Source organism: Felis catus, chromosome B3 (genome assembly GCF_018350175.1).
Source record: "Felis catus isolate Fca126 chromosome B3, F.catus_Fca126_mat1.0, whole genome shotgun sequence".
In the NCBI taxonomy this organism is placed as follows: Eukaryota; Metazoa; Chordata; class Mammalia; order Carnivora; family Felidae; genus Felis; species Felis catus.
The window spans coordinates 44,080,176-44,104,529 of record NC_058373.1 but is presented as its reverse complement, the minus strand read 5'-3'; the positions used below and the strand labels follow the sequence as shown (position 1 = coordinate 44,104,529).

Here is a 24,354-nt window from a genome sequence, read left to right as displayed (position 1 = left end):
CTCTCCCCCGCCCCATCTCGAATATGGGAGGTGGGGACCACCAGATGAACTCTCTGGTCCACTCTCAAATCTGGGTCTACATGACCAGAACACTGAAAAGACAGAAGAACAAGAGCAACTAACACTCCTACCTTTTTTCCAACCTGAAGCGAAGGTGAGGGAACCTTGTTATACGCGGTAGTTTTTATTCACATGGATGCTAACAACTGGGAGTTTTTAGAGAGATGCAGGGATTTATGGAGTATGAGAGATCACCATCAACCTTCTGAACTTGAGAGGCTCATCGGTGTCATTTTTTTCTCATCAAAGACTAATTACCCAAATGGTCAAACCATCTATGTCAATATAATCATCTCAGAAATCACAGATGACAAGAAGGTGAGAAAAAGGTAATCTCTTAAAAAATTTTCAGGCTTATGCAAAACTTGAATAGTATTATACAGCTCCATGCACTCCCCCTCTCCATCCTGGTAAAACAAATGTTTTGCTACTCCTGCTTCACCTGTGCCTAGTCTCACCTCAATATATTTTTCCCGGAGAATTTTAAAGTAGATCTCAGATATCCTGTCATTTCACCCATAACTACTATAGTGTTCATCTCTGATAGAGACTTTTCGTGTGTGCCCAAGTGGAGGAGGGGCAGAGAGGCTTGGGGGGGGGCGGTGGATGGCGGGCTGGGCAGAAGACATAAAGCGGGCGCTGCACTGACAGCAACAAGCCGGAGGCGGGGCTCAAACTCACAAACCGTGAGATCATGATGTGAACCAAAGTCGGATGCTCAACTGACTGAGCCACTCAGGTGCCCCTCTGATAGAGATTTTTAAAGAAACATCTACCAAGCCATGATTATACCTGACAGTATTAAAGAAATAATTCCTTAGTATCATCTAAAATACCAGTGCATATTTAAATTTCATCCATCACCTAAAAAAACTATTTTTTTTCAATTTTTGGCTTGAATCTGCTTCTAAACAAGGGCAGAGGTGAAAGTGATTGCACTCAATTCACAATCCTTTGTCTTTCAAATATTTATTTAAGATTCCAACATCACTTAGGCACAATGTATCTGGAACACAGATTGTGTGAAGCCCAGCTTCAAAGCTACTGAATATTTCATTATTTGAAATGTCTGATTCTAAGAATCAGATACAAATGAAGTTAAAGACTCTGAACTGGAAATATATCAACTAATTCTCAGTTTTCTCAAATGCATGAACTATTTAGGCAACTTTGCCCACTCACCGTAGAGACCATATTTTTACATTGTGTAACATTCCCAGGAAGAATACATCTGAGAAAGCCTAGCAGCCCTCATTTGCCCATATAAAAGCAGAATTTCTGGGACCGTAGAGCAGCCCAATAGTAGATGTAGTTTTCAGATGTAGTTTCACCCAAACTTCAAAAAAGAGACATGCGACTGAATATGGCGACAACGGGGCTAGCTTTGCAAATAGGGCTAAGGGCCCTAAGCTGTCATAGACTCTGCCTGTTGGGAAGGAGGCAAGTGAACAGTTTCTCCATTCAGACTTCACACAGCCTTTCTGGTAATGCACAGGCAATGCTGTGACTCATAACTAGAAATACTGTTTTATAACACCAGTCTGTGTTTTGTTACACACGCTGAAACAAACAAATAAAAAAGAGTATTTAGAAACCCAAACCAAGCCCTGCATCTGGGCATTGGTATCAAGATCTCAAGATGTCAGAGTGGGTATTTAATCCAGACAAAGTAGGCAAGGCCTTATCCCTTTCTTTGGCAAGAAAGTGGAGGCTTCCTGCCTGTTGCCCATGCCCAAAGGAGGAGCAACCATGAATTTAATTTTCTTAAAAGAGAAGCACTTTCAGACTTGTGTTTTCCTGGACAGCTGCCTGGTGGCTGTAATACATAATAAGGGCGTGTAATTGACAGTAATGTGAATCACTCACTGAAATTCAGGCAAAAAAAAAATATATATATATGTATATATATATATATATATATATATATATAGAGAGAGAGAGAGAGAGAGAGAGAGAGAGAGAGAGAAGAGAGTCGCCCCCCTGCAAGGAAAAAATTAAGGAGCAGATTCATCCTGTCCATTGAAATAGCAATCATAATGCATTTCAGCTCATTAGCTACCTTTATATTAAAAAAACACTGTAATTTACACTATCAGTATGTTTTCTAAAGAAGTGGAGTGGTTACACAATGCATGTCATTGGATGGGATGGATCAGACATCTGTGAAAGGGCAAATTTAGATGGGTTACTTGGTAGAGCATACAGGGGACTCCACTCCTCTCCCAAGAGTGAGTTACAGGAGACTGTCCTCCCAATAATTTTGCCACTTGAAAAGCTGCTGTCAGGACCTTGTAATTATTATGGTAATACCCAGGCCAGACGGATCAGGCTGCCACTGATGTTCACGGGCACCATCAGAATGGCTTTCACAGGGCTCAGACACAGGGATCTCCAAAAGAATGGCTGGGGATGTTCCCAGGTAGGAGCTGTTGGAACCATGGAAGCTTTTAGACCAGGTAAAGAGTTTCTCCAATCTATTGATTCTCTTTGAGTAAAGGAAAGAATAATCTGAATTAACTTCATTATCAACCTGAAAGGGCCCCTCCTTTCCAAGCAGAGGCATAGAAACTAAATCCAGGAAAGCAATACAGATTGAATTCCATTTAGATAAACCCTGACTCTATCTGAACTCTACAAGTTCAGATATTTGTCTGAAACTTCAGGATCTGTGAAACTGGAAAGCCCTTGTTCAGATCTGCAAGGTGTCTCAAGCTTCTGGTTCTGGAGGGAAGAGGGGTATTCTAAACTATGGCAATTCCATGAAGAAAAATTTGGAGCTTTAGAACGTTGGCGTTGGTGTTGGGAGATGTATTTTGAAGCAAGGTGGAAAGAGTGGAGACACTCAGTTCTTTCTACAGTACTCCACGAACACAGTTTGGATTGATTTTTCTCATATTGGGATCTCTTATTCTTTTCTTTTTGTAAAAAAATTTTAAAATGTTTTTATTTATTTTTGAGACAGAGAGAAACAGAGCATGAGCAGGGGAGGGGCAGAGAGAGAGGGAGACACAGACTCCAAAGCAGGCTCCAGGCTCCGAGCTGTCAGCACAGAGCCCGATGCGGGGCTCAAACTCACAGACCGTGAGATCATGACCTGAGCCGAAGTCGGACGCTCAACCGACTGAGCCACCCAGGCGCCCCTGGGATCTCTTATTCTCAGAATTAAAATTGAAGTCAAATTTCACTAAATCAGACTTTATGTGAAAATTCTGAGGAATGAAACAAAAACTCATTCTGTACTTTATCACTAATTACTACTGAGAAGCTTTTTCTTAGAAGGCAATAGTTGGGAGATGGGATTATTGGCTCATGATGGTTCTTATCTTTGCAGCCACCACTAATCTCCAGCTTAATCCTGCAAGTAGTTGCTAACAGGCAAAACGAGGGTGGAATTTCATAAAAAGAGAGATACTATATACACAAATAGGCCCTGCAATATACTTCAGATACTGTACCTCAAATGTAAGACAGTAGACTGTCAAAATCCAAAAAGTAACAGGTAATATGTATAACTAGTTCTTTGTAAGCATTCTCTTTATTCCTATATGAATTCATTTTACATGAGCCAAAAGAGTTGGAAATGTGTTATTTATTTTTATAATTGAGAAAAATGTGTTAACGCTCTGGAATGTCCATGTGTGGAAAAATAAAACATTACGTGAAATTGCACAAACATATGATTTATAACGCACACATCCAGGACCAGAAATTCTAACGAAGAATCTTATCCAACAGAAAAAAAATACTATTTTTTTCTTCAGCATTTGCAATTCTGGTATACCATAATGCTGAGGCCAAGCATATATTTTTATTAGTTTACATCCTAGCTAAGCAATAAAATGTGTGTCATTTCAAACACAGAAAACATTTTTCCCCAACAGTGAAATTTAATGTCTTTTTTGGCCCCTGTATAATGATACTGTGGCGTGCCACCCAAATCCTTTGCTGCCACCAGGACTGAGATCCTTATTCTCCTTGGGGGCCTTGAGTGTTGACTGTCAGTGGCTCACAACTGAGACTTGCTTTTAGCTAAAGGGAGCTGCCTTGCCCAATATTATGTCTTTCCCTGTGGGCAGCTGGCATCCGGTGGCCGGGTGATGCAGGGTAAAATATCCAGCCGCCTCGCCTCGATTTAGGACATCTCTCAAGGGTTACCCCTGCTTCTCATCCCCCTGCTGCATCTGCTGAACTCAGGCTACAAATGCATGACAGTTCAGTTTCTCCTGCCCAATGCAGCTTCCTTCACCCCTCACAGGTGTTGTTCCTAGAAGCACTCCCTGATCAACTTCCTGTATGCAAATCTCAGAGTCTACTCTCTGGGGAACCCGATCTCAGCCCAATTTATTTAATGGTAGGGGTGACAAGCTGGGAGAAATTGTGAATTTTAGACGAGACTATGGGAGAACTTCACTTTATTCAGTGTGAGGTAGACCCAGCCCAGCCTCTGTGCCAAGAGGGTTGGTTCCAGAAGTTTCCGAAGTCTGGCATCACAAGGTGAGCTCACTAAGTGGTGATCATACAATGTAAAAAACTTCATGATGAGGTATTACCATTGTATTAACATAGACGAATCATGGACAGTATGTAGATCCTTTGACCATACGCAGAATGTTAGAAGCTGACTCTTCTGTGTTCCAGGGGCATATTAACTCAACCCTCTAGAATTTTTCCTTAGAAGTAAAACTCTGAGATGGAATGAAGGAAAGCTCACTGACCATTAAAGACTAGCTTGAGCACTAGTAGAATCTCTGAGAAAGGGACCCATACTGGTCATTTTGTTCATTAGAAATCTAACTTAAGTGAAACATACCAATAGCATCTCAGGTAAAGCAATTTAGGGCAAAAAGAACATATTCTTCTCAATGACACTGTCCCCCAGTGACTCCCATAATGAAAATGAGAACATTTTCCCGTCTCTCAAATCACCCCAATTATAGGTAGGATTAGGTAACTTCCACAAATCAGGCCATGGAAAGTTCTTTGATTTAGAGCTAACAGCCAGAACTTTTTTTTTTTTTTTTGGGGGGGGGGGGGCGGTAGTATGGGGACACGTGTCTACATGTGATGGTGTAACAGCTTTCCCTTTTCCAACCTGGAAAACCACAGGTTGAGCGTCTTCTAGGACAGTTTTGCCTTTTGATTGCACTTTGCTATGTGAAACTGCAGCACAAAATGAAGACAGCTCCTTTGGCTGCGTTATTAAAGACTCCCATCTGAGAAAGGAGAGGGATGAAAGAGATTACAAGAGATGGTGTTTCCATCAAAAATCAAAGATCTTTCTTCCCCCTGTTCTCTGTTAGCTTGCTAACAGAAGCCTCACGAGAGAAAAGCTGCGCTTCGTAAAGCTGCGAACACCAGACTTTACATTTCATATGAAGAGATGGACTTTCCATTAGAGGCAAGAAAACATTTACTCTCCTGTCATAATGATTCCAACGGGCTTTTTGACCTTGGAAGAAACAAAAAAATCAGTGTTAAGATAGAATTGGTTAGGTCATCGCCTAAGGAGGCATAAAGGGCCACCAGGAAATAAATTAAAATTAAAATAAAAATAGACTCTGTTATTGGGTCACATCTCACCCTCTCATTTACAAAGCAAGGTTTCCACTCAAGCAATTGATACTGCAGGGGATGATTTGGCTCCTCTTGTTTGGACTCCAGAAAGAGTTACAAACAAAAGAAGTGAGGAAGCTGCTCAGAAAGCTGAAAAGGCAGAGGATTCCAAGGAAGAGCAGACGGAAAGCATGGTTGTGTGCAGCTACTTCTGAAGAGGGCCAGCGTTGTGAAATCAGTGGTCCCTGCGAAGCTAAGGAGACATACTTACATTCCAGGCCAGAAAAACACAGCCATGTCACGTGTTTGCACTTTGAACAAATAAATGCCATTTACTTCTGGAATTTACCTTAAGACTCAGTGAATAATCTAGGATTCTCAAGACATCCACTTCCCAAATTGTTTAACACATTAGGATTGCTTTTCCCTCCATAGATCAGACAAACGTAGGATATTTTCCTTGATAGAATGTACTCTCTCCATGGGTGGAAAGAATGGCCAATGCTTTGCTCTCAAAGATATGTTTTCTCCTCTGCCTTTAAATAGATGCCAAAGGTAAGTGAAAATGACTCTTTACTTTCTACTCTATAGAGTTGATCATCTGGGTTATAAAATCTTGTATTGACAATGCAAACAAATGGTGCTTAAGAGGTCACTCAGAAAAGTAACATGTTTTTCATCTTAGAATAAAAATAAGTACTTTTAAGCCCTCTGGATGAGATTCTGACTTAAATATTAAGAAAAGAAACCGAAACTTTAAAGCAAGCAGTGCTAAAACTGAGACTCGAGATACATATGGTAAGTTGCCAGACATCAAGAAGCCCTTTGAGTTGCAGTATTGGTTTCCAAAATAATATAGCACGAATCTCACAATACAATTTCAAATATTAAATATCTGTTCTTCCTTTCAGCTGTTAATAATGAAAAGATCATTATTCTTCCCTAGCCTCAAATTTGCAAGAAGAACGGGAGGTCATAATATTGTGTCTGTACAACACACACACAGACACACACACACTTATTTAAAATACACAGGTATTAAATGAACACATAGTAGATACCAATCATTCTGCTAAGCCCAAGGGATAGAAAGATAATTAAACCATATCTAGGACAAAGCTACATAAACAACAACGATTTACAATATACTTTCTGTACTGCCACCTTAATAATGTACTGTGGGAGCAGAGAAGCCGCAGTTAATAGTTTAACAAAGAGGGTGGGGGTTGCAGAAGGCTTTCCATGGCAGATGCTATTTGTATTGGCCTTCGGTGGAGCAATAAGAATTCTACAGGTGCAGCAGTTGGTGCGGGACATTCCAGGACAAACAGGATACAACAGAAGCAAAGGCACTGAGGTATGCCCCCTGTACAGTCATGTAGAAACTGGTCACCGAGGATGGCAGAAACTGCCAGCCTACAAGTCAAGGAAGGAGCGGTGGAAATATTAAGATCAGATTGCTAAAGCCCTTGAGAGCCATACTAAGAAGTGTAGACTCCCGAGGCAACGGAAAGCCCTACGAGGTTATCAAGGAGGGGGAATGAGAAGATCCTGCTGGCAATGGGAATCCAGAGCAGGTCATCGGTTTTCTTTTTCTTTTCTTCTTTTTATTTGAGAAAGGAGGGAACAGGACTTGCTGAGTACAAAAACAGTATTTTCTAACACACCTGGTCTTGGAGGACAGAGTTTAGCCAAGGCATGTTCTTAGCACAGCTTAGCGCACAGTAATTCTTAGCACAACTGGACCACACTGATCTCTCCGCTAAAAGACTCACGATGGTCCCTCTGACTCTTGGTGATGTCCTGTACTCACAAAGCCAAAGGAGGGCCGACCTGCATCTTGAACACTCTGCTCTGTAGATTTACCGCCTGACAAGCTTTCGAGTTAGAAAAATATTTCAAGCGGCATCTGTCACTAACAACTTTATATGGTTTGCCGTTTCCTGAGTCACCTGGCCATTGGGACACCAAGTCTGAAGTAGATGTTCCCAATGGTAAGCCCTATTGACATCTGCTTTATCTTTCTTCATATTAAATACACCAGCATATTGAATGAAGCCTCTTCAAGCCAAAGAGCCAAGCCGATGATGTGGACAGCAACAACAACAACAACAACAACAACAAAACCCTGATTCTTCCAATTGCCTGCATTTATTAGAAGTCTTTGAACTTATACAGCGCATGGATAGAAAAGAATGCACTACTAATTTTTTTTTTTTTTTTATTTGATTCCTCTTCATGACAGTTCCTCATGGCAGGGAACTGGTTAGTTTGCAGATAGGAGAAATCTAGGACCAAAGAGAGAAAATAATTGGATATCATTGTTGTGATGGAGTCAGGGGCAGAGTTAGCAAGAGCATTCCCCAGCCACTGCTCTTCCGGGGAAGCCCGACAGCCTTGTTCCCACTGCAGACTTAAATGTCCTCCATCCATGTAGATCAATTCGATTCCTGAGCCCAAATGACAAGCTTAACTACCAATAATGCCTTGCACAGGTTTTAAGCGACATAATCAACCGGAGAGGGACTTGTGTCAGTTAGACTTTGTCTCCTTAAAAATCAAGAGTAACAGTGGTAAGAGAGAAGTTTTTAACAAGGAGGAAAACCCTAGACAGTTGTCTCTAAGATTCTTCACCACAGCTTCAAGGACAACCAGGAAAAGAGCAGCTATTTGAGGCAACTTCATTATAAAATCATTTTTAATAAGCAATCTTAACAAAGAGAGGGAATACTCTTGTGGAGAAACCCTCCAGGGACCCAGAGGCTGCCCAGTTAAGTTATTAGGAAGTTTCACACAAGGGACCAAACAGCGATTTCATTGGCCTCGGGGGACAGAGTTTAGTTTTCACCCGTTCTCCAGAGGCACTGGTGTTATCTTGTCTACTAACAGCAGAGACTGGTAACAATCAATTATCCCGATGCCCCAACTTGGGGAGGGAAAGTGAATTTTCAGTTTTGTCGACACAAAAAGATAGATACCACGTTCAGAGAGACGGAAAAGGTAATGCGCTATAGTTCATTATATCCTGAAGACTTCTGTGAACATGCAGCTGATGAAAATGCCTCATTTGAATCTTACTGTTCTTTAAGTGAAACAATAGAGACTCATTCTTGGAAAATTAAGAAATACCCACAAAGAGAAAAGGAAGTACAATCATCCTCTTGTTGTATTGTCTAGCCGTGTGAGGGAGAGAATTCTTTGTGCTGATGAAAACGTCACCGTCAATACAGTCTACTTTGCGTGCCTAAGGTGTGAATAAGATGTGGAACCTGGGCTTCAAAGTTTTACAAAGCTACGTATGGTCGAGTTACAACGGGTCGGAAAGACATAGGCTCCTGGTATTACAGTAGGATCCAATTAGCAGTAGGAACGAAAGAAAGCAAGGAGAACCATCAGCCACACAACTCAAAGCGCACATATATTTTTTGGGCTTATTTCATTCCTCTGATTTCAATGAAATGGCAAGAACTGGTCTCACAATTAGACCTTGAAACTGGGAAGATGGAGAAAAAATAAAACACTCTTTTTTCTTTAATAGTCAGAACAGCCTTCGGACTAGATCTGTCCTGCTCAATGAGCATTTCCGCTATACAGTTAATCAGAAGAAAGGCCAGAGAAGAACCTCTATCTAAGGATGAGAATTCTGTCTGATTTCGGAGACGGGACTGAAGTATGGAACGTCTGCTTTATGTAACGCTCACTAAATGACCGTGGCAATAAAAGCATTATTTAAAGGTCAGTGTATTTTTCACACACATTCTGTGGCTCCCCATTGGTCCTGAGATAAAGCCAGAACCTTACCACTGTTCTTCTTGTCCTTCCTTTTCCTTGTTAATACTCTATTCTAGTCAGACAGGTCTACACAATCATCCTCCACTGCCCCCCCTCCCCGCCTTGATCCACCTGATCAAACACCTAATCATTGCTACCATTCCAGAACAAGCTCAGCTCACTACTAGCATCCCCAGTGCATACAGATAATCCGACTTGCATCATAACCCTGCATTTTCCTGCAATTCCTTCATTACTACAGGTTGCTCAAACAGGTCTGTCCTTTCTCCTCAGATGCAGACTAAGCTATTGGACAGTGAGGGTTATGACTTAAACTTTCTATACCTAACACAGTGCTAGGCACAGAAGAGGGGTTGGAAATACCAAGCTAAAAAGATCAGTCTGACCCCTAGCCCCATGCTCTTTCTACAGGGCGTGCCTGTGGTCTGCTTTCCAGCTTTCCTTCCTTAGATCTTAGTATTACAGGTATCTGGGTTACCTACCATACAATTTCCTCCCTCTCTCCTACAAAAACAAATTTTATTTTATTTTATTTTTATTTTTTTAAATGTTTATTTTTGAGAGTGAGAGAGAGACAGAGTGTGAGAGGGGGAGGAGCAGAGACAGAGGGAGACACAGAATCCGAAGCAGGCTCCAGGCTCTGAGCTGTCAGCACAGAGCCCGACATGGGGCTCAGACTGGCAATCCACAAGATCATGACCTGAGCCCAAGTCAGATACTTAACTGACTGAGCCACCCAGGCGCCCCCCAAAAACAAAATTTTAAGCAAAGATTTACGGAGTCTCTTTTGCTGAATCTGAAGTTTAATCCTACACCCTCGAGCATTTTCTACTCCTCAATATGCCTTCCAGTCACTATGCTTGGCTGTTAACTACTTAAGACATTAGGAGTTTTACCTAGGAGATCAACAAAGTAAAACAAGGGAAAAGCTATCACTCCTACATAGACAAACTTTACTCAGAGGTGGAGGTGAAGTAGGTGGAGAACATTCCACTGTAAGGAATCCTGGGAAGCCCCAGGAAAAAGGGTAATTGGGTAGGTTGGAAATCAGAACCTTAGTTACCATAATATGCAGATACAGGCATCAATTACAATCAAAAGGGACCATGTGACTACAAATAAACTAATTTCCTGGCAGAGCAGCTGACAGAGTTGCTACAAAAAATTTTGTGTAATTTATAAAGAAATTAATGTACAACAATAACTTTTTTCATATTTCAAACACATTGGCATCTGTTTTTCCTCTGTTTTTATTCCTTTGGATGCAGATCCCAAAAAACAGAGAAGCTGATATAACCATAAATCTAATTCTAAATTCAGGTATGCATAAGCATACTCAAAACCTAGATGTTTAATTCTCGTATGAATGGTTTTGATACATATTTCAACCCTCTGGGCATTCTCGTTGCCTTCATGGTTTTGTTTGCTTTTGGTTAGGGTTCAGGGAAACCACAGTGTCCTGAATCATACTACCTCTTAGTGGTAATGAAAGCTATACATGAATTATCAGTTGGTCTGACAAAAGAATAATGCACACATTTATTATATATGTTATTAAGGTCCATTATTAAAGACTTAGTTGCAGTGAAAAATGGATTCATGCCAAAAGAAATACACTTCACTATTATTGTGGGGGACATAAGTATCTTAGAATCAAAACTAACCATTTTGAGCTATTACAGAATCAGTTGAGTTGTATGAGCAGTGATATTAAGTGGATGCCAGTTCTTTGCCAAATTAGGTTAGATTGTTAAAAAGAGAAGTAATGATCATTTTAAAGTAAGAAGGCTGCATGGTTTTATGTACAAAATTCATGGTTTACATGAATTTTTTCATATAGTAGGAATAACATCCCCCCCCCTTTTTTTGTTATCATCAGTTCGTTCACCAAGCTTAGAAGCCTTTACAGGTAAAATAGTTGTAAGTTTAAAGAACCTGAATCAGTTGTAGGAATGGCTGTTACACTTGACTTTCTTGCTATAGTCTAGAGTGGAAGTCTACTCTGTTACTGTAGGAGCATTTAGGCTCTGTGGAGTGGCTTTAATCCTGTTCGATCACATACTAGCTAGTTGGAGACGTCTGGGGCTCAGCTTTTACCTGGAGAGTGGGGTAGCAGCAAGACCTACATCACAAGGTTGTGGCAAAGATGAAATAAACGAACGTGTGCAAAGTGCTCAGAAAAGCATCTAGCACTTTGTAAGTGTTCCACGACGTTACCTAATGCTGATACTGGAGATAATGGTGTGGCATTTCTGTGCGTGCGAGGACTCAATCTTCTCTGCGTCCCGGCTCTGCCTGTCACCAGCTGGATGAGTTTGCAAGTTTTTTTGCTCCTTTACTTGCTGATCCCTCAGATAAATTTTCTCATACAAGCTGGGGACATATGTGGTACAGAGCTCATGGAGGTGATGAGAAGATTAAATGAGATAATGCACATAAAGTGCTAAACACAACACCTGGAGTATCAGAATTAATTGCTCAGGGGTGGCAGTTCCTTTTTAATGTTTATTTATTTTTGAGGGAGGGAGGGAAGGAGGGAGAAAGAGAGAGAGAGAGAGAGAGAGAGAGAGAGAGAGAGAGAGAGAGACAGAGGATCCAAAACAGGCTCCGTGCTGACAGCACAGAGCCCGATGTGGGGCTCGAACTCACAAACTGTGAGATCATGACCTGAGCTGAAGTCTGACGCTCAACCCATTGAGCGTCAGCTAGATGCCCCATGGGTGGCAGTTCCTACCCTGCTGTTACTACATCTACGGGTACTTCTACTGCTACTCCATATCATTGCCATGACTGAAACAAAAGTAACACGAAACTCTGTGATAGACACCCAGCCTTCTTTAAAGATCAACCCAACCATGTATCAGAGTTTTATTAAATATATAATCTATCAAGTACATACTAGCCTCTGATAGGCTAGGCATTTGTGTCTTCCCCCTACAGTGACCTCACCATCTCAATACACCCTTGCGAACCTGTGTTATGAAATGTGAACACAAATACTTTTCCAAATTCAATTCATGGATCTGATGTCTACGAACAGAGCAAATTTGAGTCAACTGGATGCTCTGATGGAAACACTTAGCTAATATTCTGTTGTTGTTGTTTTTTTAATGGAATGAACTGTGGGTTTTCAGACTATGTAAATCTTCTACCTTGGAAGAACTGAGTGGCAGGGCCAAGTGCAGTCCATTTATATCTTAATATGATGAGACAGAAATCCTGTTAAGCTCAGGCAGGGTTGGCTACAGCCACACAGGCTGAGTCTAAACAAGGCAAACATTTTCAGGCAGGACGAGGGATTTTTACTTCCCTGAACTGGATGATCTTGAAGGGACTGAACAGGTGTTACTTTGGGTGAGAATGGGAGATGTGCAGCAGGGAGAGCCTTCAGCACCCAGGGTTAAATCTATCCCTTTCCTTTCATCCTTCTGTAGGCTTGGATCACAGGAGCCGAATCCCGGATCGTGGAATTCTTTTATCCTCTCCCACACGTCCAGCTACCAGTCTGCTTTCCAGTTGTGAGCTGTCTCTTTTACAAATGGTACACGAGGTGTTTGTGTTTTCAGCGACTATGTAATAAGCCCACTCACCCCACCCCCGCCCCATCCCCACTTTCAGCCTGGTCTTTGAGGTCCTTGAGGGCAAAGAACGTGTCAGCACATAGTAGGTAATCAATAAACAGCTGTCCATTTGGTTAGCCCTCTATGAGGGCAGCATCTACTTCTGACCATGTACCAGCCAGCTTTATGTCCGGGACAGAGAGTAGCCTCAGCAAGCTAAGAAATGAATCCTCTGGCTACTTTGTGAGCACTGGGTTATCCCCTTTTCTCTTTCTCAATGGGTAGATGGAATCTGGATGAAAGCCTAGGAAGAGAACTTCGGTGTGGCTTCTTTTCAGGCCTGTCCTAATGAAACACCCTGCCAGCAGCAATTGAAATTCTACTTACTATGAGTCACACCCTGAGTCACGTGGGTTGCCACAGCAACCTATTAACTATATAACCAAAGCACCTTCCATAAGCTTTGCCAAGAATGGTTGCTGCGTCTTCCTGGACTGTGAAAATCCTATGGGTGAGCCCCAAGTTTGGTGGCGTTAAGAGTCTACAATCAAAAGGAATGGCCTCAAGGACAAGAGAGAAGAAAACGAGCAAATAAGGTTATTTTAGTTCTCGGACCTCCTGAGTAAATGGCAACAATCGTGACAAATTGTTGGGTTGGTTTTGTGATATCAACAAATGCCTAAGGAGAGGAGGTTGAGGCCTCGAAACTAATTTTCTCTGAGTCAAATTCAAAGCCAAGTCTCTAGGGGTGAAAAGTGAATACATTAACCTATTCCACTTTAAATGACTGTGGTAAACACTTTTTTTCTTTTTACGGATACAAAGGATTATTTCTCAAGGAAATATTCTGATTTGTACTAAAATATTTTTACTATTGAGAGCTAGAATCTCTTTATTAATAAGACAGCACTTTAATTTTATATGTTAGGTATTAGCCCACCGTAAGCAAACATTGGAAAGTGTCCTCAATTACCTTTAATGGCTATTCACGTTAAAATTGAAATATTTCAGAAGATTCAGAAGCATATTTTATTTTGCTATTTATTGGGGAAAACTGACATGAATTCAGGTTAAACAGATACATTTTTCTGACTGCTCACCGAGTCCCCTGCAATTTTCATGTGACTCTAAGTGCCTGATCCTGAGGGAAGAAAGCAAGCAGAACAGACTTCAACAGGAAGAATAAAGAATATAAACATGAATGAGAACAGGAAGAAGTCACAATCATCTGTTGCCTCTGCAAACCATCCAGGAGCCTACCTGGTGTCTTTTGGGTCTGCGTTGGGGTGATTGGCTGATAAATTCCCTTAGGTTCCTGACTCCATGATGCTCAACTTCCTAGCAGCTCGATACAACTAAGATGATCTGTTGCATTTTTCTTTTACTTTTTCACCTCTAAATTTGCCATCTTCTATAATTTTAGTGTAGGCAGAACTATCCAGGTAGATTTAGATTAAAAAGTCAGGGGCAAATGACCGGTTGTCCTTGGCAAATAAAAACCAAACAGCAGCTGATGCCATGAAAAAGATACTTCCCCAACACGGTACGATTTCAGCAGGAAAGAGACCAAAACAAACTTGTGAAATACCGAAGTAAAACCAATCTTTAAAGTGTCCAACCAAACACAGGTGCTATATAATCACCACAAAGATTAAACTGAAATTCTACAACAGGGTGTAAAACTTATCTGATATATCCCTACCCCACAAGTAAACACTTCCTTTTCTGTTCACATACCAAAACCGACAGCAACACTTCCTATCAACAATTGCAGAATATCACAAATGAAAGCCTTCTTTGACCAGTTTGGTCATGATGACTTAGTACTAGAAGGCCCAAAACTTTGCCTTCTCCCACCGGCCGAGTGAAGTTAATGACAAACACCACCAGTGCCTTTCTCGAGAATTCAGGAGAATCTGAGTTCTCCAAACACCCCGCTTGTGAATTCCTCTGAAGCTAATAATCAGATTTTCCTTCCTGGGACTTTCTGGCTCAACTCACCCGAAGCACTTTTATTTATTTATTTTTTTAAGGAAGCAATGTCTATGCTTTCCAGATAACAAGGTGGCCTAAAATATGATCAGGTGTCACATCTACTCAGGTTCATTTTGTAGTTCTCGCACCTCTGACTGGTGTACCTGTGAGCTGACACTCTAGTCTGATAATATATTCTGCAACTGTACATGTTAATTTGTAAGTTGAACCATCTCTCTGTGAGGGCAGTTAGGAAACCCAGACTGAAATTGCTAATGTGGGGTGACTTCAGCTGTCGATGATTATGTAGTCAAGCCCTGACCAGGGTTTCCAGAACACTGGCTAAAAATGGAAGTCTTGAGACAGTACAAAAATGAATTCATATAGTTCACTGATAGTGAAACTTTTTGAAGAACAGATGTCAAGATGATTTAAGAGGAGCTGGAATTTAACATCTTAGGGAAACTTATAGGCAAGTTAGGACAGTTCAGTTTTCAAGAAAAATCCGACAGATGCTAAAGAAGAAGTCATTTGGGTGACTGTTATTGGAGAAAGAACTGATTGATTTTCTTCCTCCTCACAAGTTGTAGGCCCTGTAGAGATGCTAAGATCAGAAATATGATGGGTTGTCTGCTGAGTTGGGTGACAAAAACAATCTCCACATTTAAGTGGCATAGAAGACTTTCACTAACACGCCAGCTTGGACAATTCAATTTCTCCTTGGCATGTGCAAAGTCTTGTGTCAACTGTCTGTTCAGAAGCTATTCTTCTCAAGTCGTCATTGATCTGTTTTATCGTGGGCCCTCTCCCCTCAATCATCAAAGTAAACACCAAACAAAAACTAAGATGATTTCTGATCTCTTTGGGTCAATTTAATATTTAAACTACATAAAGCGAGCTTTATTTTAAGTCTCTCTACATTTATTTTATGCTTAATGTCTAAGACTTTTCCTGCTGTTTTCCATAGTTAGAAAGGCAGTCAAAATCTACACACTCTGGCTACATCTTGATTTTGTTTTAAAGCAGGTATAGCTGATGGAGTTGGTTAAGCCTTTGCTGCAGGGCCAACCTGGTTCTATTTCCTCTTCCCGGAACACCAGTTTTTCTTTACTAGCCACCAATCTCATGCTGTCATCCAAATCTTTCTATGATTTTAAATGTGACCACAAGTTACTGTTTCTGCAATAGGCCAAATGAAATTAGTCTCAGGGATGACAATTCCTTGAAGGTCCTCATGGATGGATGGTCTATATAGTTACTAACATCTCTGGTCTCTGTCTTATTGAGGAGCACTCATTGTATCCAATGGAGTTCAACTAGTGGTTTTATCCACTTATCCAAGAGCCAAGTCATAATGCAAATAGTCAGTGACTTTCTGTGTATTGCCAGGTGGCCAGGAGTCCATACCCCAAACCACCATAAACAGTAGGCATAATCATCCGCTCCTGTTCGGGAGAGGCCCAGGACTGAGCTAGCAGAAAGACTGAATTACTTACCACCTCTAGAGTGGGTCCCTCCAGGCCAGGGACGAGCTCATGGGCAAGGCTGTGCAAGGAAGCGCTCTGTACCATGCCTGCCCTGCGGATATACAGAGGACTTCAGTCTCCTGCACTGTCAATCTCTCAGTCATCATGAGCTCAATTATGCACCGACAACAGCAAGAACAACAACAACAACGACGACAAAACAACCCCCAAAAAGCTAAGGGCCACAGACTACCGTGATGGAGGGACAGCCAACTGGAACTGTGCATTGAGAGATGGAGGTGCTGTCCTGATCATGTGTCCATTACGGACCCGACCTTTACATCTTTCCTCAAACAAAATTCCATTGAAGCCCATGGGAGAGCCACGTGGAGAGACTGCAGGACTGGGCCCTAAGAGTCAGGCAACCATCGAATTTGGTGGGGTGTTCTTTTGTTTGTTTTTGTTTTGTTTTGTTTTGCTTTTTTTGTTTGCTACAAATACAGATAGACAGACAGACAAACCCAAGAGCAGATTTCAAGAATCAACTGAGGCACAAGATAAACTACTTTGATGTTACACAGATTTTTTCCCCCAAATGTTTCACATGAAACCAAAAATTTTAAAAGCGTAATTAGGAAATATTTGGGGACACATCTTTGTCGGCCCTAAATTGTGCCATAAATATCTCCACAGCTTGCCTTAGAAGGATGCCCAAGCACATCTCATGGGTAGCACATATCTGTGGTCTAAAATAGTTATCTAATTCTGATGACACTATTAATTCAAAGTCTAAGTATGCTGGTCAAGTACAGTGAAAGTTGACTGCCTGCATCAATGACGGATTAGTTTCATCCTGAGGTTCAAAGCACAGTCAAACATTATTGCTCGGATTGCAAAATCACAACACTTTACATTGACGTGAGTTTGTAAACTTATGGTGTAGTTCGAATGAAGGCAATTGATGAAAGCAGTTGAACCTGAGAAGTGGGGATGAATACAGAGTGTAATTCCAGCGCACATTTCCACATCAAACTACCAATGCCATTTACCAGGGCCCTCACGGGCCACACTCATGGTCGAGCGACAGCACCTATATTCCCAGTCAGTATCTCTGCTCCACAGACACAAGTACAAAACGGCCTAAATCGTGAACTAGTGGTGAGGAAAAGGAGACCAAAGTTTAAAAGAAATCAAGGTGATGTTTCCTAGAAACATACCAGTTGAAGGATCCAGAATAGGGGTGATCAGTAAGTAATTAATTGATCCTCCTGACTAGGTTTGATGATTTTTCTGAAGACTAATGACTTGAATCACTAGAATTCATCAGACCATGTCTAGACTCTCTTTAACACACACTCAGTACAAACAGGTGGAGATGTACCACTTCCGACCACTACAGGTAGAGAAGTATGACCTCTGTTGACCATGGATCACAGCTGAAACATTAGTTTATACTTGAAGGGTCACAGCAGCCAGACATATGCGAATTCCAACTCTTCAGAAACTTTGGGTTAAAAAAAAAAGGCATTACTTACATGTATGCGTCTTCTTCGTTACTGAGATACCTAGAAGAGAAGAAACAATGACAGAGGTAAGAAAGCGTCCCGTGTGTACTTCTTGAGACGCACATCATTCACAGTGTACCCAGGAACGCATTTGTTGAGATGGTGATGCAGAGGCAGGATCGGTCTTAATCTTGGCTGCCAGTGGCACTGGACCCTACCCCAGAACAACAGAACCGTGGATGACAGGCACGGCCAGCATCGCCTACTGATTTTCTGTGGTAAAAAGCAGCAGCGTGGACAGTAATTAAACAGGGTGAGAGAAGACTCTCAGTTTTCATTTTAAGTAGGGGAGATGACGGCGTTTATAGGCAGAGTGGGGAAGATTTGAGGCACGAGAGAGTGATGCCAACCTACTCAGACAAGAGTGAGCTGAGCGCCAGAGCAATTAATTTGCTATGGCCATTGATTCTGTGTTTACTTTTTAATGAAAACGACTCTGCCGGCTCACATGAAGCGTAACTTCTTATGGTGAAGGAAAAAACCTCCACAAAATGTACCTATCTGTCCATACTCATTAAAGTCAGAAGGGGAATAACTGCTGCTGCTCCGTGAACGGCACCAAAACGAACACAAACGGTATGAAAACACGAGGGATTCATGAGTCAGCACCCTGGATGCTTCCAAGATGATTTACGGAGAGCAGGTGACAGATGAACGGGGCTAAGCAAGATTCAGCACATAAGACCACATCAAGATAACACGAACACATGCTTCAGTGCAAACAGCGCCATCTCTGTTTCAGAAGGACTCCATTTTGAACTCCTTACACTCTGTTCTTCTTGGGGGAGATTCTTGAGACTAAATAGCTCAAAGTAATACAACTCTTGAAAACGTTTAGCCTGTGACTAAGAACTGTGGTAAACCTTGACATTTTTTTTCTTTCAAGTTATTAAGAGAACTATTTAACCCTCCTCTGGAAAGTAAAAGTTGTTGAAACATTTGGCATCCACATCAGACCCATTACTTAGCTATGGAACAAATCGTACAGGGAAGAAATCCGTTATTGAAAATCCACGGTAGACGTAAAAAAAAAAAAAAAAAAGTTAGTTCCAAAGTTGTGTGCCAAGACCAAAATCACACGCTTGCTCCCCCCACAACTTTCCAAAGGGCTTATTTAGGGAAGCTGAAATTACATAGCCCAACTCGAATTCTTTCTTCCCCCCCTTTTTATTGAGGAAAACTAAACCATTGTTTTTCATCATGTTTGAGTTGGCTTCTCAAAGTGAAGTTAGAACCTTCTGTGAGGAGCCTTGAAGGCTCGCTCACATGGGAACTACAAAAATGTTCCAGAATTTTTTTGAAATAAGCTTTATCATGGGAAGGGAACTTCCCCCAACAGCAACTGCGAGTGAAGTTGAAAATCTGAATACAATTTGCAACTCCAGCTCATGACACCAGCACCAATAAATTGATACATTAGTGCTCTTTCAGCATTATGAGGGCTATATGTGTACTTTCCTTAGGAAATAATGCTTTCTGTAAAATCACTTTGAAGAGAAAGTGCTTATGCTGTCACTCCTGATTATTCAGAACCTCCACACAATTGGATTTAACACAGCCCCAAACAGACCTATCTATATTCGCTGAGTGTGGAACTATTTTCTCCTGACACCCAAAGCCCTGATGAAAATACCACTGCTTTGCCTTTTCTACTTAAATTTATTATACAGCGTGATGCAGTGCTCTCATCAAATATTTTCATGATGATTACGTTGATAATAGATTCTGAAAATCTTTCCAGGAAAGCCGCCTGATCTTTGGGATCGCGGTGGCACAGAGCTAAAACTACTCACACCTGTCTCCAGGAGAAAGCATGACCCCAGCATCAGTAGCGACTCGGGCCCTCAGTTTGATTAGCTGCCACTGAGCGCTACCAATATAATGAACTGGGGGGATATACCTACAGACAAGTTGCCAGATTTAATAGATAAAACACAGGATGCCAGTTCAATTTGCATTTTGGATTCTCCTTCGTTGTATATTTGAAATTCAAATTTCACTGGGCATCTTGTATTTTATCTGGCAACGCTAATCCATACAAATAAAACACAAATTATATCTCTCACCTACAGTGAAGAACATAACAATAAATTTATAGTACATTTTCATGGGGAAAGGCTTCAAAACATACCCCTCTTGTGAAAGCAATGTTTTTCTTTTTCTTTTTTGAGAGACAGAGAGAGAGAGAGAGTTGAGTGCATACATGTGAAGGAGGGAGAGGGGGCAGAGAGAGAGAGAGAGAGACAGACAGACAGACAGAATCTTAAGCAGGCTCCATGCTCAGCTCAGAGGCTGAGTCGGGGCTCCATCTCACGACTGTGAGATCATGACCTGAGCTGAAATTAAGAATTGGACGCTTGACTGAACAAGCCACCTAGGCGCCCTGCAAAAGTTTAATAAAAAGTGCATTACTGCTAATTACAAGACTGGACTCTACATATCATTTAATTTTTTTTTCTTTACTTAATAGCCTTTATGAAGACAAAATTCTATTATCCAAAAAAAAGTAAACAGATGAAAACAACGTGAACACTCAAAAGATAAATTTAATGGAATGATGAGAAAGTTTACTGGCATTCCCCTCCTCCTCCTCTCCTGAAAAATAACACTGGTGATCGCACTAACATCTCGAAGTTGTGCAACTCCTTTCTCTATAGAAGCTCTAGTATTTCACAGCAACTGACTCCACAGAAGTGTAAAAAAAAAAACAAAAACAAAAACAAAACCATAAAATATCTTCATTTCACAGATGGGTCAAATGAGGCTCAGGGAAGTTTAAGTAGCACAATAAAAAGGTTTCTGTGGGAAGTTAATATCCTTCTGGAAATGTATCCACGGCTCATATTTAAAAACCCTGGTACAAGGCAAAAGATTTATATGATCTGAAGAGAACTGAAGGTTGGTTGATAGGGGGTGGGGGAGAGGGGAGAGTGGGTGATGGGCACTGAGGAGGGCACCTGTTGGGATGACCACTTGGTGTTACATGGAAACCAATTTGACAATAAATTATATATATAAAAAATAAAATAAATAAAAGTTAAAACTAAAAAGACAAAAACAAAAACAAAAGCAAACCCAGAAATAAACCCTGGTACAGACAGTGCCTCTCAAGAGTAAATATTCAAAAAAAGATTTACACCCAGGACCATACCACTCAGCAGTCAGCTCTGTAAATGACTTAAACCTATGGGGCCCCTGTCCTTTAGTCTTTTCTCAACCAGGAAGCCCCACCAGGGCTTGGGTGAAGGAGGTCCTCAAACAGAGAGGCCCGTATACCCTGGTTTTCGACCAGCAGCCATTTTCTTCACCCTTCAGTGGGGGTGAGGTGGGTCTTCCCTTTTTCTTCTCATTTCCCCAGAGGTTGCAAGATTCCTGCCTTTCTTGACAGAAAGTGCCTCCTCAGTGAGATCACAGCAGTCATACATTGCCCATTTTTGTCCTTAAGCAGATCCAAACCTAACGTAACCAGCAGCAGTGGGAGTAGCAGCTCTGAATAATGAATTGTTGGAGAACTGGTTTTCCAAAGATAAATTTCATGAGTATTTAGTAGGCAAACAGCTCTAATTCTACCCCGGAGAAGAAAAGAATTGACTTTTTAAAGGCAGCTCTTAAGATAACTAGATTTGGAGTCTTGCTGACCTGAGCTCGCATTCATAGCCCATACACTTTCTGCTTCTTGGCTGAGAGAACTTGGCCAAGTGACTTAACTTCTCTGGGCTGAATTTACAACTGTATATAATCATAATAATATTCAAAAGGTTGCTGTGAAAACTAAAGGGAAATAAGAATGTCAGGGTGTCTGGGTGGCTCAGTCGGTTGAGCGTCTGACTTCGGCTCAGGTCATGATCTCATGGTTCATGGGTTCAAGCCCCGCGTCGGGCTCTGTGCTGACAGCTCAGAGTCTGGAGCCTGCTTCGGATTGTGTCTCCCTCCCTCTTTGCCGCTCCCCGACTTGTGCTCTGTCTCTCTCAAAATAAATAAACATTACCAAAAAAAAAAAAAAAGATATAAGGATGTCAAAGAGCTTTCCAAACTGGGAAGCAAAATAAGAATGTTAAAAGGGTGGGGCACACACGGTCTTATTTTCACAAAGCAGAATCAGAATGTTCTACTGAAAGCTATGTCCTAGCTATCCTGATGTCCCTGGGTTTCACACTGACTTACGGCCTAGGACTCTTTTTCAGACCCAGCGCTCTGACTTGAACATTCATATTGGTTGGAGGAGAGTTCCTCAAAGTAAGTGTGTGCTATTCTAGACCCTGAAGTCCCCTGGACTCTTCACTCTCTGAAGCCCAGGGAAGATACTTGCTCATTGGCAAGTGTGCTAAGTGTGCTGCTGTTTAGTGCAGGCAGAGGACTTTGATCGCCACCACCAAAGGGTGTCACACAGAGTCCAGCTGTTGTGAAGGTTTTGATTCGCTTCCAAGTGACTGGGAAGAACACCAAGATCCTTCCACTGAGATCTGCAAACAGGCCACCGGGCAGAGTTGTGATCTCTACAGAGACTGCAACTTCACGGAGCTGTGGGAGAGTCACTACCCTGAGCCAACAGTGAACTCACTGGTTGATTTGGGCGAGTCACTCAACATCTCTTTGGGCCTTAGTTTTCTCATCTGTAGAATGAGATAGTTGTACTGCATGGTTTCTTAATTTCCTGTCTAGTTCATCGATCCGTGGCTCCTTGCCCTGCTTTCTAGCTCTCAAACCAAGCCTCCTCTTTCTAAGCAACAGGCTTCCAGATCTATTTCTCACTGTACAAAAACCTAATGTAGCTCACAATCAAAGGTAACCCCCTGAAACTTTTTTCTTTTTGCCTTTAAAAACCAAAGAAGAAAGAAGGCAGTACCCACAAAAGGTTATATAAGTAAAAGCTACACTTCTTTTGGGTGATATTTTAAAATTATCTGGGCTAGAGAAAAATGGTACCTTTTGATAAAGTTGCAAGACTCCTTATATTTCACCCAGATCATATATATATATATATATATATATACACACATACACACACACACACACACACAGAAGAGAAGAGAAGAGAAGAGAAGAGAAGAGAAGAGAAGAGAAGAGAAACATTTCTAGGTGACGCTTTAAGAGTAATTTTTAATTTAACAACATGATATCAGTTTTAAATTGTCAATTAATACCCTTAAAATTAAGAGGAAAAATCTCTACAAACACTCTACTCACAGTAGGGATTCTAATACAGCAAGAGTGCCTGACTCTATTTAGCCAACCATGCTTCAAAGTAAAGCAAAGCAAATGTCATGAAAATACCACAAATTTATCACTGTCACGGTTATCAGTAGTTTCAGAGTTATAGCTATCACAGAGCAGAGCACTTCAGGAATGTAATCTGATATTTCCAATCAGTGCCAAATCTTGGACCAATTAACTTCCTTGATGGACTTCTTATTGTCTCCTGGTTTCTAGGCAATTGTCTGGGTACCAAGTTTACTTTAACTTTTTTTTTTTTGGTAAGAAATGGCATCTTTCTTATTCCCCAGACATGCCAATTATTAAACTAACATTTCCAGAGGCCCTGCATTCTAGACAGGTCCCTAACTACAGAGATGTCCCTTTGCCACTTTGCTATTATTCAGCCTGGGTGTCTTACTTTCTTGCATAATGGGATAACAATTGATGAGATGCAGATATTTTCAACACGGATAAGTTCTGTATTAGAATAAAAAACAAAAACTGGGCGCCTGAGTGGCTCAGTCCGTTAAGCGTCGTACTTTGGCTCAGGTCAGGATCTCACAGTTCGCGAGTTCGAGCCCCATGTCAGACTCTGTGCTGACAGCTCGGAGACTGAAGCCTGCTTTGGATTCTGTGTCTCCCTCTCTCTCTCCCCCTCACCAGCTCACACTGTCTCTTTCTTTCTCTCAAAAATAAATAAACATTAAAAAAATTAAACAAAAACAAACACAACAAAGACTACCGAAAATAAAATGCAGCCAAGTTTTCTTTTTTTTCTTTTTGTTTTAAAATATGTCAATGCTTCCATATTTCAAGTGAGCTTGTGTGGGAGGGAGGAAGGAGGAGATGTGCTACTTGATAATTGACAAAATCTTCAGGGGCACCTGGGTGGCTCAGTCGGTTGCGCATCTGACTCTTGGTTTCGGCTCAGGTAATGATCTCACAGTTTGTGGGATCGAGCCCCATGTTGGTCTCTGTACTGGCAGTGTGGAGCCTGCTTGGGATTCTCTCTCTCCCTCTGCCTGTCCCCGACTGGTGCTGTCTCTGTCTCTCTCTAAATGAATAAATAAACTTAAAAAGAATTAAAACAAAACAAAAAACCCCATCAAAACCCAAAATCTTTAATTGTCCAACTCATGCGTCTACACTAGACCCACACATGAACTCTTAGTTTAATCTCCAGAAAAG

At 41.4% G+C, this 24,354-nt stretch overlaps 1 protein-coding gene across 2 annotated transcripts in view; it reads right to left on the bottom strand.

Moving 5' to 3' along the window:
- The window catches only part of RORA (RAR related orphan receptor A), a 718,773-nt gene that overhangs the window by 168,051 nt on the left and 526,368 nt on the right, over positions 1-24,354 (bottom strand). For both annotated transcript variants that reach the window (XM_023255280.2, XM_045060706.1), the window contains exon 2: positions 17,941-17,970. In XM_023255280.2, the coding sequence (XP_023111048.1) occupies positions 17,941-17,970 (30 nt within the window). The remainder of the gene's footprint in view (positions 1-17,940; positions 17,971-24,354) is intronic.